The sequence below is a fragment of the Leucopleurus acutus genome, assembly GCF_964270905.1.
Source record: "Leucopleurus acutus genome assembly, chromosome: 1".
Lineage (NCBI taxonomy): Eukaryota > Metazoa > Chordata > Mammalia > Artiodactyla > Delphinidae > Leucopleurus > Leucopleurus acutus.
The window spans coordinates 25,048,638-25,064,738 of NC_139142.1; the positions used below are offsets into that span (position 1 = coordinate 25,048,638).

At 57.6% G+C, this 16,101-nt stretch overlaps 1 protein-coding gene across 1 annotated transcript; it reads left to right on the top strand.

Moving 5' to 3' along the window:
* Positions 1 to 339: 339 nt before the first annotated feature.
* On the top strand, positions 340 to 15,023 carry ISM2 (isthmin 2; the record flags this gene model as incomplete). Its single annotated transcript, XM_082849659.1, has 6 exons — positions 340 to 627; positions 9,129 to 9,371; positions 10,474 to 10,880; positions 12,688 to 12,876; positions 12,964 to 13,217; positions 14,506 to 15,023. 6 exons carry the CDS (start codon positions 340 to 342, stop codon positions 15,021 to 15,023), a joined length of 1,899 nt encoding a protein of 632 aa, XP_082705785.1.
* Between the last annotated feature and the right edge of the window lie 1,078 nt (positions 15,024 to 16,101).

Here is a 16,101-nt window from a genome sequence, read left to right on the forward strand (position 1 = left end):
GAGGAGAGAGGAGAGGAGAGGAGAGAGAGAAAAGAGAGAGAGACAGAGGAGAGAGGAGAGAGTAGATAGAGAAGAGAAAGAAGACAGAGAGAAGAGAGAGAAGAGAGAGAAGAGAGAGAGAGAGAGAGAGAGAGAGAGAAGAGCCGCGCGCCCCCGCCCCGCGCGCCCCCGCGGCCGCCGGCGCTCCCCTCCCGAGCCCTGAGCGCTGGCGCTGCCGGGCCTGCGCCGCCGTCCCAGCGCTCCCGCCCCCGGAGGAGGCGAGGCCCGGCGTCAACCGACTCGCCGGAGCGGCCCGGGAGGCGCGAAGGCGCCGGGCGGAGCAGCCTCGGGAGGGAGAGGATGCCTCGACTCCCCGGCCGCGCGGCGCTCCCCCTCTGCGTGGTGCTGCTGACCGCGCTGCTGGCCGCGGTGCGAGCGCTCCCCCTGCGGAAGCCGCGGGGCCCCGGCTGGAGCCACGTGAGGCTGGCGGAGGTGAGCGGCGCGGCGCGGGCTGCGGCGCGCTGGGTCCCTGCTCCCCCGGCCCCCAGCTCTGGCCGCGCGGGGAGCAGGACCGGGACGCGAGTGGTGGCCCCCGAGTGCCAGGGGCGGGACCGGCCCGGACGTCGGCGGGCATCGGGTGGTGGCCAGGTGCGCCGGACCTGCGGAAAACACCCCCGGGCTGTGAAGCAGGTCACCCTGGGGAGAAACGTTACTTCTTTGCTGAGTTTGGTGCGCAGACACCCTGCAGCCTCCCGGCTTCCTTTCCCATCCGCCCGCCGCGTCCCCGCGGCTGCCTCGCCCTGAGCGAACCTCTCCTGCAGCCATGAGGTTCAGGTGCGCGCTCCGAGAGGAGTCCAGAGGATGCTCAAGGACCGCAGCGCTTTGCGGAGTGGCGGGCGGGTGTTGCTGAGGTTCCAGCGGCGAAGTGAGCCCCTGGTGCAGCCTCTTCAATCAAATCTTCAAAGGATTTGGGTCCTTTAGGGTGTGAATTGAGAGAAGGTGAGGTAGTAAGTGGGGGCCTCCAACTTGCTGGGTGGGACCTTTATATCATTTGGTACTTGAACAAGCAGAAGAGGTCGGTAAGAGGTAGAGGAGCGCTTTCTGGGAGTGGGGAGGGGCTGTGAGTGGGCTTTTGCGGGCGACTGAAGACAGAGGAGTGAGACCAAGAGTAGTTTAGACACGAAGAGAAATCACCGTCTGTCAAAACCCGCGTCTCCCGTCGCCAGGGGTCAACGGTCCAGCCGTTCCCTCCTGGACCACAGCGGACTCATCCCCATGGGGACAAAGCCCGCCAGACTTGTTGCAGGGTTCACAGGAGCAGGCCTGTGTGGCAGGGGGTCCTGGCCTCTCAGTGCACGGAGCAATTCTAGGGGGAGGCCGCAGTGGCTCTTCTCATTTTCCAGATGAGGACACTCAGGGCCTGAGGCGGGTGCAGGAGAGCAGTGAAGTGAGCGAGAGCCTGAGCCTGGGGCCCTGTCAGTGCCCAGGCTGCTGAGGCCCTCCAGAGGCAACGGGAAGAAAGCACGTCCCCTGCATTTGAGGGGGGGGTGGTCTCTGTGGACCCTTGTTTGTCCATCTTTTTTTCATGACTGCCCTCCCTCCTAAGGAGATTTTTAGACTCTATTTGTTCTAAGTGCCTCCCCCATGAAATTTTAATACCACAGATATGCTCTCTATTCATGCACTAAGGCCCTTTGGAGTGTTACAAACCATTGTTTTGCAATAATACTTAGATTTTTTTGCCTCCTCCTCCAAGATCTAATTTTTGCCCCTGTTGAGAGTACGTCCTGTAGACCAGGCATTCTCAACCTCCACACCACCATCATCCTGGGGTTACACACTTCTTTGTTGTGAGTTGTAGCATTGTAGGATGTTTAGCGGCATCTCTGGCCTCTACCCACTAGATGCCTGTAGCACCCGCTGCCCAGAGCCAGACGTCATTTCCTGTGGGATACCCCCTCTTCCTGCCCGTTGTTAGGAGCCACAGCTGAAGACAAATCTAGAGGAACTGAACAGCCTCTGGCCAGTCCACTTCCTCAGTGGAGATGACAAGGGAAAATAAAATGAACTGAATTGGCATAAATACATTTTTACTTACCCCTTTGACTGTAATTATTTTTAGTAAGTTTGCCAGATCTTCCCCCAAGGCCAGCCCAGAGGATGAGTTACTTCAGAGCCAAAGTCATATCCCCAGCCCTGGTACCGAGCCTGGCAGAGCCCTCAGAAACATGTTCAAACAAATTACAGGCATGGAGGAAAAACAGAGCTTGGAGCCCGAGGCCTGGGGTTCCGGTCCCAGCTGGTTATTAACTCATGTGTGACTCCCCTTGGACAATTTCCCGACATTTGAAAGGAGGGGCTAAGTCACCTCCATGGTCCCGTCCAGCTCAAACGTTGTTTCCCATGTGTGAATGACGTGTGCTCAAGCAGTCACACGTCGAAGGTGTGAGCTGAGGAATCATGTTGAGAGAGTGCACACTGCTATTCTAGGGCCTTGGTGATGTGTCAGACATCACTGACCAGCCCAGGGGGCTTTGTGAAGAAGCTGAAGAACATAACCCCTCCCCGGATCCAAAGGTGTAGGATGACTGCAGGGCAGTTAGCATCCCTTGGGCCTGACAGACTCAGTACAAAGTACTTAACGTGATGTTATTTCATCATCAAATATCTGACATGGGCATCATTCCCATTTTCCAGATGAAAACAATCGAGGCACAGAGATGGTAAGCCTCACTGGGATTGGGAGCCAGGTCTGTCTTTCCAGAGCTACACTGAGACCTTTGCGTGTCATGCTCCAGCCTGCTCATCTAAAGTCTTGAAATCATTACTATCGTGAGCAAAATATGCCATCCTCTCTCCGGGCAGGCCTGTTGCTGAGCCTCAGTTTACTCCCACAGTCGAGTGGGAATGAGAACCCACTTTGTTGGGTGGCATGCGGGGTGAGAAAGCACTGTCCACGTGGGTGGCCTCGTCGTTACAAGGGGCTGGAGCCACGCAATTTGTTGGGTGCTGGACGAGCAAAGAATGATACAGCTCTGCCTTGGGTATCTTCTATTCTAGTCGGGATCAGAACACCACCCAAACAGCTGCAGGGCATTTTGTGTTCCTATAGTCTTGTTGTCCTCATTTGAAGGACAAGGAAACTGACAATGGGTCCAATAACTAAGCCAGGGTCCAAACCCAGCTTTGCTTAATTCTCCAGCCCCTGGGCACCTAACCCTGGCACTCACCACCTCCTAGGCCAGCAAGGGAAGACCCTGGGGCAGGGCGGAGGGGAGCTGGGGACTTGCAGCCACAAGAGGGTAATGGAGCTTAGAACTAGGCAAGAGAGAAGAATTGATAGAGGGCAGCTCCTCGGCTTCAAGGACTGTCCCGCAGGAAGGATTCCCCCACGGGGCAGAGCTGGGCACATTTCATGCTGCGGCAGCAGGGATTCAGCTGCCATGGGAGGAAGTACTTTGTGAGGGTGCAGGCTGAGATGAAGGACTAAACACAGAGGAAGGAGCTCCCCAAACCCGGGTCAGCGTCATGCACGTGGTAGGGGTACTTAGGCGGCACTTCAGTCCTGGTGCGTCATCCAGCCAGTTACCTGGCAGCAGGGCCTGGACTGCAGGAGGGGCATGGTGGGTTGAAAGGTCTCATCTGCCAGGTGGGTGGCACCGAGAAGCAGGTATTTTTCTGAAGATAGGCCTTCTTTGGTTGGGGTCTTTCTGGCCTAATCAGTGAGCAGCTGACAGAAGGGGAACTGGAACCCAGGTCTGTGTGAGGCGAGCCTGTGGCCCTGCCCTCCGCCACCTCCTGCAGCTGGGCACCTTCCCGCCTCTTGACTGTGAACTTTGTTCTCCCTCCAGCCCATTCTTCTCCCTCTGAGAGGTCGGAACCACTGGAAAGGTGGTTGAGGGAGAGAAGGAAGGTCAGGAACTGAGACCTGGAGGCTGGGCTGCTCAGTGGTCCCAGGCAAGTCCCAGCCTCACTGGATCTCAGTCTCCTAATCGTCCCTGCCCTTCTCACCTCACTTGGTTGTTATGAGGATCAACGGGAAGGATGGATATGAAAAGCAGAACATCCTGTCCTAGTGTTTTGTTCAGTCGACACATTCCGCACCCCACAGTGGCAGGCAGTGAACCAGAAGGTGCTGCCCGTGCCCGGAGCTGGCAAAGCACAAGGATTAAGAGCACAGGCTCTCTAGCCAGATCATCTGCCTCAAAACCGGGTCTGCCAGACCCCCGTGTAACCCTGAGCAAGTTCCTCCGCCTCTCGGATCCTTGGCTGCCTCCTCCAGGAAGTGAGGGTGATGCTGGTACCTCGTGGTTGTGAGGATTCATTGGGTCCGTACCTGCAGGGTGCTCGACAGCACCGGCTTCGTAGTTCATGGGGCCCAGTGCAGAATGAAAACGTGGGGTCTCTAAGCATTTCAAGATGGCAACAGCAGAGCAGTAAACCCTGTGCAGCGTGCTGTACAAGTCCACAGGTCACACAGCATGAAGCCAGCCCTGGTGCTTGGAGGGTGTGCTCTGAGGTAGGTCTCCCTCCCAGGCCGGGGTGGGCTGGGTTAGAACAGCGCACACCAGTGAGGAGGGTGACATCCAACCCCACTCCTCTGCCGGTGGTCCTCTGGCCTGTCTGGAGAAGCAACCGCCTTTGAATGATGGGGCTCCAGCACCTCCGGGAAGCCGTGGTGACTGTGTGTGCAGCCGGGCTCTGTAGGGATGCACCCGGGCCTCAGCAGTGGCTGCGCGGAGGAGAGATGCTGGACTGCACCTGGCAACTGGATTTCATTATCCGGAACAAGTTCCTGACCCCTGAGAGGAGGCAGAGGGGAGAAGGGAGAGTGGGGGGACTGTGAGGGGAGCTGAAACAGGTTAGCAGGCAATGCTCAAGCAATGCAGTAAGGGTTTGTGGGTGGGGGGGGGCTCTTATGTTAACTGGAAACACATGGGTCAGGGCTGCCCTGCCAAGCCTGGGAGCATATGCGTGGGCCCGTGTTTGTGTGTGTGTGTGTGTGTGTGTGTGTATGTATGAGAGAGAGAGAGAGAGAATGAATGGTGGGGACATATCTTGGTGTATATCTATATATCTCATGTTTATCTGGGTGATGACACCATCCCCAAAAGAATGGAGCTGTGTATTTGTACACGTGTGAAACTCCACATTTAAGCATAAAAGATGTGGGAGGTGGTCCCGTGGGATAGGGCAGGTGTTCTTAAACAGGCGGGAGCCTCCGAAGTTGCTTCAGAATGTCATGGAAATACACCGCCCAGAGATCTGCGTCAGTAGTGGAGGGGGGCGGTCTTCAAACCAAGTAAGATGTAAAGAACCAACACCGTGCTGGTGAGAGGGGTGCTGCCCGCTCTCTCTCTGAGAACTATCTATCACCACCTCTAGGTAACACTCACTGCATGTGCCAGGCGCCGTTCTAACTCAACAGCCCTATGAGACAGGGATGGCCGGCCGTTTCCCTAATTTACAGGAGGAGAAACTAAGGCAGATTAAGTAACCTGCCCACGGTCATACAGCCAGTAGGTGTCCAAGTTGGGGTTTGATCCCAGGTGATGTGGCCTCCAGCCTGCACTCGTTACCACCACCTTCGGGGCCAGACAAGAAGATGAAAGCCGAAGCGCTTTTTGAATGCAGAGGGGGTTGCGCTTGAGGGGTAATTGGCCTGACTGTCTGCGCAGGCGCGTGTGCACCGATGCCTGGGCGTTGAGATCCGGCAGAGCTGAGTTTGAGCCTAAGCTCCCATAGTGTAACCTGTGAGACCTTATGGAAACCCCTTACCCTCTCTGAGCCTCCACAGCCTCATCGTTAACACAGAGATAGTCACACTCACCCCTCATCAGTGCTGGCATTCATTCAATCACTCAGAAATGCTTTACTGAGTGCCTGTAGCGTGCCAGGCACTGTGCTAGGCACGCGATACAGCGTGAACAAAGCAGACAAACATTTCTACCTGCACGGAGCTTACACCCTAGCTGGAGTAAGTGTCAGGAGGTATGTAAAGGGCCTGGTCCAGGCGCGGTACGGAAGATGCGCTCAGACGGTGCTTACACGTCAGGGCTCTGAGTGCTCTGCCCACATCCCTGCAGGCCTCACTTCCAGTTGCCTGAGGGCTTTTGCTGGCACTAGGGCCTGCTCTGAGCTGTGCACGGCCAGCCCGAAGCGCCTGGAGTGCCCATCCTCTCCCCCACCCAGCCTCCCTCAGCCGATGACCGATGGCATAACTGAGGCGCCCAGTGGGATGCGCTCCAGTTGTGCACCGCGGTCACTGGCTTCATGGAGCATTCTTTACTAGCTGCCTCCCTCCCTGACTTGCTGCCTCACTCCCTGCTGGTGTCTCCAGGGATCACTTTCCAAAGGAATCACTTGCCCTTGAATCTTTGTCTCAGGGTCGGCTTCTCAGGGAACCCAAACTAAGATCAGATGTCCCCCTCCGCTCCGGGGAGTTCCCCAGGGGCTGACACACAGGGCAGGAGGCTCCAAGAGAGGAAGGGTGGTGTGTGTGGCTGTGATGTTGAGCCAGGGCTTTCTGTGGTCTCTGCTCATCGTCTGGTCCGATTGGGCACCAGGGTGGGGAGGGCTGGAAACGGACACTTTGAATGCCTGCTCAGTACCAGCTCTGTCCCATCACCATTTCCATTTTACAGATGAGGACGCTCACAGAGGTTATGTCACCTGCCAGGGTCCCACAGGTCAGAAGCCAGGCCACCACGGGCATTCAGACGCAGGCAGCCTGACTCTAGAGCAGGGTCTCTTAACTGCAGCACTGTTGACATTCTGGGCTGGATAATCCTTGCTGTGAGGTTGTGCTATGTATGCATTGTTAAGATTTTTGGTTTCTACCCACTAGATGCCAGTAGCACCCCCTTCCCCGCCCCAGCTGTGACAACTACAAATGTCATTGCCAAATGTCCGCAGATGAAACCTGGTGTTTGTGCCCAGGAGGCTGGGGTATCTAAATCATCTAGAAAGGCTGCAGACCCTGAACTGCTGCTGCCCCAAGTCTGCCTGTTTCTGTGCCCAGAGGCTGCAGACAGAGGAACTGCTGAGCAAAGTCGCGGGGACAGTTAGGGCTTCCGTGGAATGATGGGTGGGAACTGCTAGGAAGGTGGCATCTGGGGATGCTCCAGGCCTCCAGGATTGGCCAGAGAAGGGGTTGGGTTGTTCCATTACTCATCTATCCATCTTCTGCTCATCCGTCCCGGCTATCTGGACCAGAACACTTTCACTCATCGAGAGACTCTGGGCCCCGGTTGAGATGGGCCCACGGCTGCCCTGGGACCAGGTGTTTAGTGCAGGAGCCTTGTTCATTTTGGTTCTGTTTTTTGTTTTGTTTTGGTTTGTTGGCTGCGCCACATGGCATGCAGGATCTTAGTTCCTTGACCAGGGATCGAACCCGTGCTCCCTGCAGTGGAAGCGTGGAGTCTTAACCACTGGACCACCAGGGAAGTCCCAGTGCAGGAGCCTTGGAGCCAGGCCTCTGGGGACCACAGAAGGAGGGGGTCAAAGGGGAGAGACATGAGAAACAAGACTGATCCAGCCCCTGATTTGTGAAGTAGACTCTCAGTACTCCCACCTGCAGTGTTGGAGCATGCTGGTGAAGAGTGTGAGCTCTGGCTGCCCGGTTCAAATCCTGCTTCTAACAGTAAATGTCTGTGTGACCTCAGGCAAGTTACTTGCCTTTTCTGTGCCTTAGTTTTCATGATCAAAATGGAGATGACAGCTAGCCCTTACCTCTGAGGGTTGTTGGGAGGATTAAACGAGTGATTTAAGTGTTTAGAAGAGCGCCTGCCACAGTGGATGCTGTGGAAGTGTTTGATAAAGAAAATTCCGACAATCCTTCCAGGTAGGAATTATTATTCTCATTTTGTTGATGGGAAATCATCAAATTGAATGAGCAAGTGAGAAGGAGAGCTGCGATTTGAACCCAAGCTGATCTGACTCTCCAGACCCATGTTTTTCAGCCGTACCACACTGTCCGAGGCATGAGGCGGGAGGTGGGCTCAAGGCTGTGGCCTGGGTGAGGCAGGGTCCACAGGCTCCTGGCCCCTGAGGCTCACAAGGCAGCCCTGGACAGGGCTCTTTCTGCCCTGGTGTAGAGGCAGAAAGAAGGCTGTGGCCTGGGTGAGGCTGTGGCCTGGGTGAGGCAGGGTCCACAGCTCCTGGCCCCTGAGGCTCACCAGGCAGCCCTGGACAGGGCTCCTTCTGCCCTGGTGTAGAGGCAGAAAGAAGGCTGTGGCCTGGGTGAGGCTGTGGCCTGGGTGAGGCAGGGTCCACAGGCTCCTGGCCCCTGAGGCTCACCAGGCAGCCCTGGACAGGGCTCCTTCTGCCCTGGTGTAGAGACCTGGGCGATGGCTGCAGCCTGGAGGTAGGTGCCGACCCGGTGCTCCACCGTCTGAGCAGGGAAGGCCAGAGCAAGAGTCAGAGACAGCCAGGACTGCTTTCACTTACTATTTGAGCTGCATCAAGGACAGTCCCAGTGTGGACCTCATGGCACTGGCTGGTGGAGGGGATTCACTGGCAGACAGACGGCCACACAAGCAGCCTGGAATAGGAAAAGGGGCCGGGCCCCACGTGAGCAGGCGAAGGAAGGTTGCTATGGTCAGGAATGCCAAGAAATATAGCCCCCGCACGGATGGCTTGGGAAGGCCAGGTGGCAGGGGAGTGTGCTGAGGGGAAGGGCCTGGGTCTGCTGCCCACGCCCCTGTCGGCCTTCCTGAGCCTTCCTGCCCTGACGTGGGTGGGCCTGGGTGTCTGTTCTCTGACAAGGGCCCTGGGGGATTCTGAGGCAAGTGTCTGCCAACTGCACTTTGGAGCCACTGCCTTGAACATCTCACTTCCCCGCTGGGCCTCAGTTTGTTCATCTGTGAAATGAGCAGGTTGGATTGTGTCTCTTCCACGTGTAGAAACCTGATTTGAACCCTCCTTCTCGTGCCTCGCGCTGGCATCATTTGCCCGAGCGCTTTGTGGACGCCGTCCACCCTCTGAGGTGTTAAAGCAGACACGTTTGGATACACGGTCTCCAGGCAAGTTTGTGACCTGGTCTGCTCCCAGGGCTCCCGAATCTCCCCCTGCTCCCGCCCCCCACCAGCCTTTTCCGGGTTCACATGGGCGCTGACCTCAGGCACCCCTCCCTCCCATCTCTCCCTCAGGTCTCGGCCTCCCCAGACCCCAGCTCTCCTAGAGAAGAAGAGGAGCCCCCTCTGCTCTCCAGAGCCCACCTCCAGGCAGGGCTGCGCCGACACAGACGCTGGGCTCTCACAGAGCCAGCAGCCCTGACCCTGGACAAGACCTCCTTGCCCGGGACCCTGGAGGACGCTCCCTTGCTGCTGGAGCTGCAGAAGCTGCCGGGATTGGCCAACACAGACTTGAGTGCCCCAAACCCCAATATCCAGGTGAGAGCTACAGGGGGGCCGTGGGCCCAGTGGACACCTGGAGAGAACCTGGGCTGAAGAGCTCAGCTCTGAAGTCAGGCGTCCCATCCGGTATTGCTTGGAGGTCAGGGGTCCTGTGCAGGTCGGAGAAGGTGACAGCCCCCGCCCTGCCTGTGGAGCAGTGGGTGGTGGCCTGCCCACCAGAGGGGCTTTATGGGAGAGAAAACTAGAGGGGTTGGTGGAATTCCAGTTTACATACTCCACCATCAGTCCCGAATCCCTAATGACAATAATTCCTGCATTTTGTGTACCATCTATAGCTTACAAAACACTTTCACCAAAAGAGAAAACAGGTCACAAAAATATAGAACACACAACATTCTAAAGTTGTTTAAAAGTGTGTGTGTGTGTGTGTGTGTGTGTGTGTGTGTGTCTATATATCTAAACTTGGAAGGTTAATCACCAAAATGTTACCTGAGATGGAATATCGGTGATTTCCATTTTCTTCTTTACATTTTGCTTGTTCTTTTCCCCAAATTTTGTTCTGTGACCTCCTATCGCTTTGTAATAGCCCAAAGTGATGTTTTTAAAGTTCACTTTCACATAAATGGTTTCACGTTACTTCTCTCCTGTCCACGATGTAGTGGGCGAGAGCCTCCCCAGGGCTGTTGTGCGGATCTGCTGTCATTTGGTCTCATTTTCCGGCCCTAGAATGAGGAAATGGAGATTCAGGGCCGTCAGTGGCCCCAGCAGTTGCGCAGCCTGTGGGCTGGTGGAGCCAGAATTCAAACCCAGCTTTTCTTAAATGAGTGGGTCTCCACCCTGGCACGTGTTAGGACCACTACGCCTGGCCCTACCTCACACACCAGTTAAATCCGTGTCTGGGGTGGGGTCAGGGGCTCAGGAATCTCCAGCAGATTCTGATGCACAGCCAGGTCTTACACTGTGACCCTCTGTGCCCGGGGAGACCAAGAAGGTGGACTGAAAGAATGAGCTGGTTTGGAGAAAAGGTCGGGCCTCTCCCCCTGCCCCTGCCCCTGCCCCCAGGCTTGTCATCTCCCCTGCCTCTGGAGTCTGGCTCTGAGCCCTCCCTCACTGGCCGGGTGTGTCTGTACCTCTGCAGGTGACCATCGAAGTGGTGGAGGACCCCCAGGCTGAGGTGGAGATGGACCTGCTGGCTGAGCCTAGCAATCGCTGGTCCCAGGGGGCCCCCAGCTGGCTGCCGGCCAAGGAACTCTTCTGGCCCCTATTCTGGGGCTACCTGGAGGGCGAGGAAGGGAGGCCCGGTCTCAAGGGCAGAGCCGCAGGGGAAGAGGAGGATTACCCTCCAGAGTACCGTGAGAGTGAGGACCAAGAGGACCACGACGAGGAAGACGACGATGACCAAGAGCATGGGTTCAGTGGGGCCGCAGGAGGCTGGGAGCGGGGCTGGCTGTCCCCCGGGGACCGGGCCTTCAAGGAGCCTGATAACTCCGGTGAGCTCCCCCATCTTGACATCCCCAGCCCTGGGGGTCCTGAGTGGAAATGGGGGTGAGAGCTTCCCGGGCAGGGGCAGCTGGGGAGGCCTGGAGCCTAGGCCTGTGCAGACAGCATCATCAGGCAAGCATTACCCATAGCTTGCAAAGTTTGTTTGTTTGTTTTTCAAACATTTGACCCTCACAACAGCCCTGAGATCCCCTAAGCAGAACAGACGTTTGTTAATAATATATATATTCATATCCGTTTCCAACAAATTAAGAAATATTATAAATGCCACCACTCACAACTGACCTCGCCTTCAGATTGTGTGACTTTGAACCCTGGGTCTGCTGCTTACCAGCTGAGTGACCTTGGGCAAGTTAACCTCTCTAGGCCTCAGTTACTTCTTCTCTAAAATGGACATGGGCACAACCCTGACTATGTAGAATTGGGTGTAGAGAGTAATAAGTGAGTTAGTACTTTTTTTTTTTTTTAAGAAGATGTTGGGGGTAGGAGTTTATTAATTAATTTATTTTTTTGGCTGTGTTGGGTCTTCGTTTCTGTGCGAGGGCTTTCTCTAGTTGTGGCAAGTGGGGGCCACTCTTCATCATGGTGCGCGGGCCTCTCACTATGGCGGCCTCTCTTGTTGCGGAGCACAGGCTCCAGACGCGCAGGCTCAGTAGTTGTGGCTCACGGGCCTAGTTGCTCTGCGGCATGTGGGATCCTCCCAGACCAGGGCTCAAACCCGTGTCCCCTGCATTAGCAGGCAGATTCTCAACCACTGCGCCACCAGGGAAGCCCGTGAGTTAGTACTTTTAAAGTGCCAGTACATAGTAAACAAAGTATTGGCTATTATGTTTTCTTTAGAAAGCAACATAACAACGTAGACTATTCAGAAAATACCACCTAAAGCCTGTCCCCCGCCCCATGACAGGCACTTTTTTTTTTTTTTTTTTGCAGTACGCGGGCCTCTCACTGTTGTGGCCTCTCCCGTTGCAGAGCACAGGCTCCGGACGCGCAGGCTCAGCGGCCATGGCTCACGGGCCTAGCTGCTCCGCGGCATGTGGGATCTTCCCGAACCGGGGCACAAACCCGCGTCCCCTGCATCGGCAGGTGGACTCTCAACCACTGCGCCACCAGGGAAGCCCCCAGGCATTTTTATTTTTGCATATTGCGGTTTCCGTTTTCCCTGGGTACAGACATGTTTCACACACAGTTACAGCACTTCTCCCCAGAGCCCTGGTGTCTCATCGTTGGTTCAGACTAAGTCGTAGCAGGCTTTTTCCATTTCACCAAAGTCATGTAAGCTAACAGGCAGAATTTTCATGACTTTCAGCTTTTCTTCCATTGATTTTCCTTAAACACTTGGTACCAGCCTGCTCAGGCCTGCCTGGGAAGCGAGGAGAGAGCTGGGTGTGTGTGTCAGTACTTTGGGGGTTCCACAGAGAGCCCTGGGTCTCAGGCCCGTGCAGCCAAAGGCCTGTGGGTACTGTCGTGGTGCATTTTGGGTCCCTCAGACCAGGACGTGGAGAGCAGGGACATTCTTTAATACCCCCAGTGCCAGGGAAGTATTGTCACTCTTGGTTTTGATTGGCACAAAAACTGTAGCTCAGAGATGTCGGGGGACTTGCCCAAGGTCCCCTCAGCAGTGGTCAGGTGGCCTCCAGGTGGCTTTACCTCTTCGTTGCTGTGTGGGCACAGAGTGGGTGGCTGGGAGTTGTGACACCTCCTGCATTTGCCCGGGTGTTCACTGCACAGGGGTACCCAGATGAGCAGACTAGTGGGGCTGAAATTCAGCCCATGCTCCGTCCGCTAGGGGCGTCCTGGCCCGGGCCGTATCCTCCCAAGGAAGGGGTGCCTTCTGCTAATTCGCACCAAGGCACCCCGTGGGCTCTGCTCCCTCACCCCGGCTCCCTGCCTTGACGCAGACCCAGCTTCAAGAGGAATGGAGCCCCTGGTCTCCCTGCAATGGGAGCTGCGGCAGCGGCAGCCGGCAGAGGACTCGGCCCTGTGGCTACACCTGCACTGCCACTGAGTCCCGTGCCTGCGACCTGCCCCCCCCGTCCTGGTGAGATGAGCCGCAGCTCCTGCAGATGGAGTGGCTTACACGCTGGACTTGGTCCCCTGGGAATGTGGGCGTGTAAGCCTTGTATAGGGTGGGCTTGGGAGAGGGGAGGCAGGAAGCTCACACACACGGTGGTCCTGCCCCGTGCCAGGCCTGTCCCAGATGCTGCGGGCACCGAGAGCCTAGTGAGGGCTGGGCTCCCATCGGGAGCACAGAGGTGCCCTGCGGCACCACCAGCCTGGCCTCCTCTCTTCCCAAAGGCGCTGAGGACAAGGACCCCTTGGGCTTCCCCAGTGAGGGGTGGCGGCCCCTGGCCCACAATTCTACGGACATGCTCAGCCCAGGTCAGTGGGGGGCTAGGCCCTGCCCCTGGGGGTTTGGGGGAAACCTCTCTCGGGAGGGTGGAGCCTCACCGCGCGGGCAGTAATCTTGCCTCCATCCACTGAGGCAGAGGGTACATCTTCCAGGTGGAAGGTTAGCCCCCCCCCAGCAAGGGGACCGTAACATTTCCAACCCCCCTAACCAGGCCCATTGGCCTTTCCCAGCCTGATATTCCTGCTGGGAAGAAGGTCTTGAGGGGAGCCCAGAGCTTGGAGACCATCTAGTGGGGCGTACGCTCCCTGGCAGCAGGATAGGCTGGGGACATTCTGGCTTCCACTCCCTGGTCACTCTTGGAGGCTCCTGGCAGGCTCTGTCTGGGGAGCAGTTGCCCTCAAAAACAGGTCAGGGTCCAGAGCTCCAGGACTGCCCCTTCCGGCAGCTTGGAGCGGGCCGCGCTTTCCCCAGCACACTCCACATCTGTGTCTCTTGCACCCCACAAGGAGGCAGGCAGCTGCCCACAGCCCCCTTGCAGATGGGTCCTATGCTCAACGCCACAGAAGCTCACTGAGCCGGGAGGGTGCACCCGGCCCTGTGTGGGGCAGGGGATTCCCAGAAGACCAAGCCCAGTCCCTGCCCTCAAGGGGCTCAGGTCTTCGGGGGAAAGACACACACAACCAACTTAGGTATAGCACTGCCAAGTGGGCCCAAGGGTCTGCAGCAAAGAGGGAGGAGCAGTTTGTTCTGGGTGGCCAGGGTCAGAGGCCACATTTTCCAAGGTAGGGAGAGGGGGGGAGGGCAGCATAGACAGAGGGGTCACAGGGGGCCCAGAAAGACAGAGTGAGCCTAAGAAAGGCAAAGTTAAGAACAAGAATGGGCCAGTGGTGAAAAGAGTGAAACATTTTCTTACCAAGAGGCTAAAACTGCTGTCCCTGCCCCCACCCACCCCAGCTCATTCCCCACGATCCCAGGATCTTTCCCGCCATCCAGCATCTAAAGGGACAAGGCCTAGCTCCGCAGAGGCCTGTAGGCCCCTCCTCCAGCCCCTTGGCCGATGTCCATTCGGCTACGGCCTGTTGCTTCAGCTTGCCTGGGTGGTGTGTGGTTGCCCTTATCTGTTAACAGCGGCGGCCACGTCAGACTGCCCCCCGCTCTGGTGTGGGTCCTTCCCCTCCTGCCCCTACGGCCCTACCAAGGCACAGCTTTGCACCAGCTGGGGCCTAGGCCTTCCCCCTCCGTGCATTGGCCCTTGACCAGTCCCCCCCACCCCAGGGGCTGACCGGTCCCCTTCCCACGCTCCCCTGCCCTCTGCAGATGTGGACAGCTGTGAGAAGTGGCTGAACTGCAAGAGTGACTTCCTAGCCAAGTACCTGAGCCAGGTGCTGCGGGACCTGCCCAGCTGCCCGTGTGCATACCCGCTGGAGGCTGTGTCCAGCGCCGTGAGCCTGCAGGACGAGCACCAGGGCCGCAGCTTCCGGTGGAGGGACGCCAGCGGCCCACGCGAGCGCCTGGACGTGTACCAGCCCACGGCCCGTTTCTGCCTGCGCTCTCTGCTGTCCGGGGAGAGCAGCACGCTGGCCGCCCAGCACTGCTGCTACGACGCGGGCAGCCGGCTGCTGACCCGAGGCAAGGGCGCCGGCGCGCCCGACCTCGTCAGCACCGACTTCTCGCCCGAGCTGCACTTCAAGGTGGACACGCTGCCCTGGATCCTGTGTAAGGGGGACTGGAGCCGCTACCACGCCGTGCGGCCCCCGAACAATGGCCGGGCCTGCACGGACAACCCCCCCGAGGAGGAATACCTGGCGCAGTTGCAGGAGGCCAAGGAGTTCTAATGAGGGCTGCTGTGCTGGAGAACTTTCCTCACGGGCCGCTCACCCTGCCTGGCCCAGACCTGGTGAGGCCAGTCTGGTGCCTCGAGCCCTCTGCCTTTGAACCTGAGGCGGGGAGGTCAGCACCCCAGGTGTTGGTGTGGGGTTGGGGAAAAGGTTGAAGAGTGTATAAGGCCCAGGGTGAGAGGAGGGAGCTCAGCTCCCAAGGCCCCCGGGGCTGCCCCAAGATGCGTAGCTGTGGCGGCCTTACCTCTTGCCCGCTGGGAGGCGCTGTCACAGCCCGGACACCCATTGTCCTCCCTCTCCCTCTGTGCTCAGGTGTGTGCCCGGCTCTCCACACACCCTGATTCCCGGGACCTGCAGTGAGTCACTTAGAGCCCCAGCCGTGAGGGCCAGTCTCGTCATCCCGGCCCGCGGGCCAGCAGTCAACCAGCCCTGGGCCAGCAGCCCTCCTTAACGCTGAGCGGTCGCACGTGGCCCACTTGCCCACCCCCGCTGGGAGGGTTAACCTCAGCCCCGAGCGGCCTTTCGTTGGACACCACTTCAGTCTAGGGCTGAAGGCCATCAGTGGGACCGTAAGTGGATAGACAGGCCGTGGCAGCCAAGACAAGGCAGGATCCAGGTGCAGAAGGGATCAGTGAATGCTGGTCCCTTTCTTTGTCCAGCTCACCTCTGTTCTGTCCAGGTTGTAGGAATGTGTGGGGCTGGGAGATCACAGCACCCTGAATGAGCACAGTGGCCAGGCTTGGGGTGGGTTCAGAACCAGCCCAGAAGGATGAGTCATGTGCAGGGTGAGCTGGTAAATCAGCTCTCCCGGGGGGGTGGCAGGGGGACAGCCTCAATTTGTAGCATTTGGGCAATTTCTGTGGTGTAAACGTTCCCACTGTGGCCCACTTCAGGCTCCCAAGGTGGTGTCGCTGAACACACTGAGCTCAGAGTTGGGAAGAGATGCCTATGATCAGCTCTCCCAGCACACCTCGTGCCTCTTCCCTGCCTCCCCTCAGCCCTCATCTCCCCCTTCCCTCTGCAACCACACCTTCTTGCCTTCTGCGGGGTTGAAATGCTGATATCCCAACCGTCT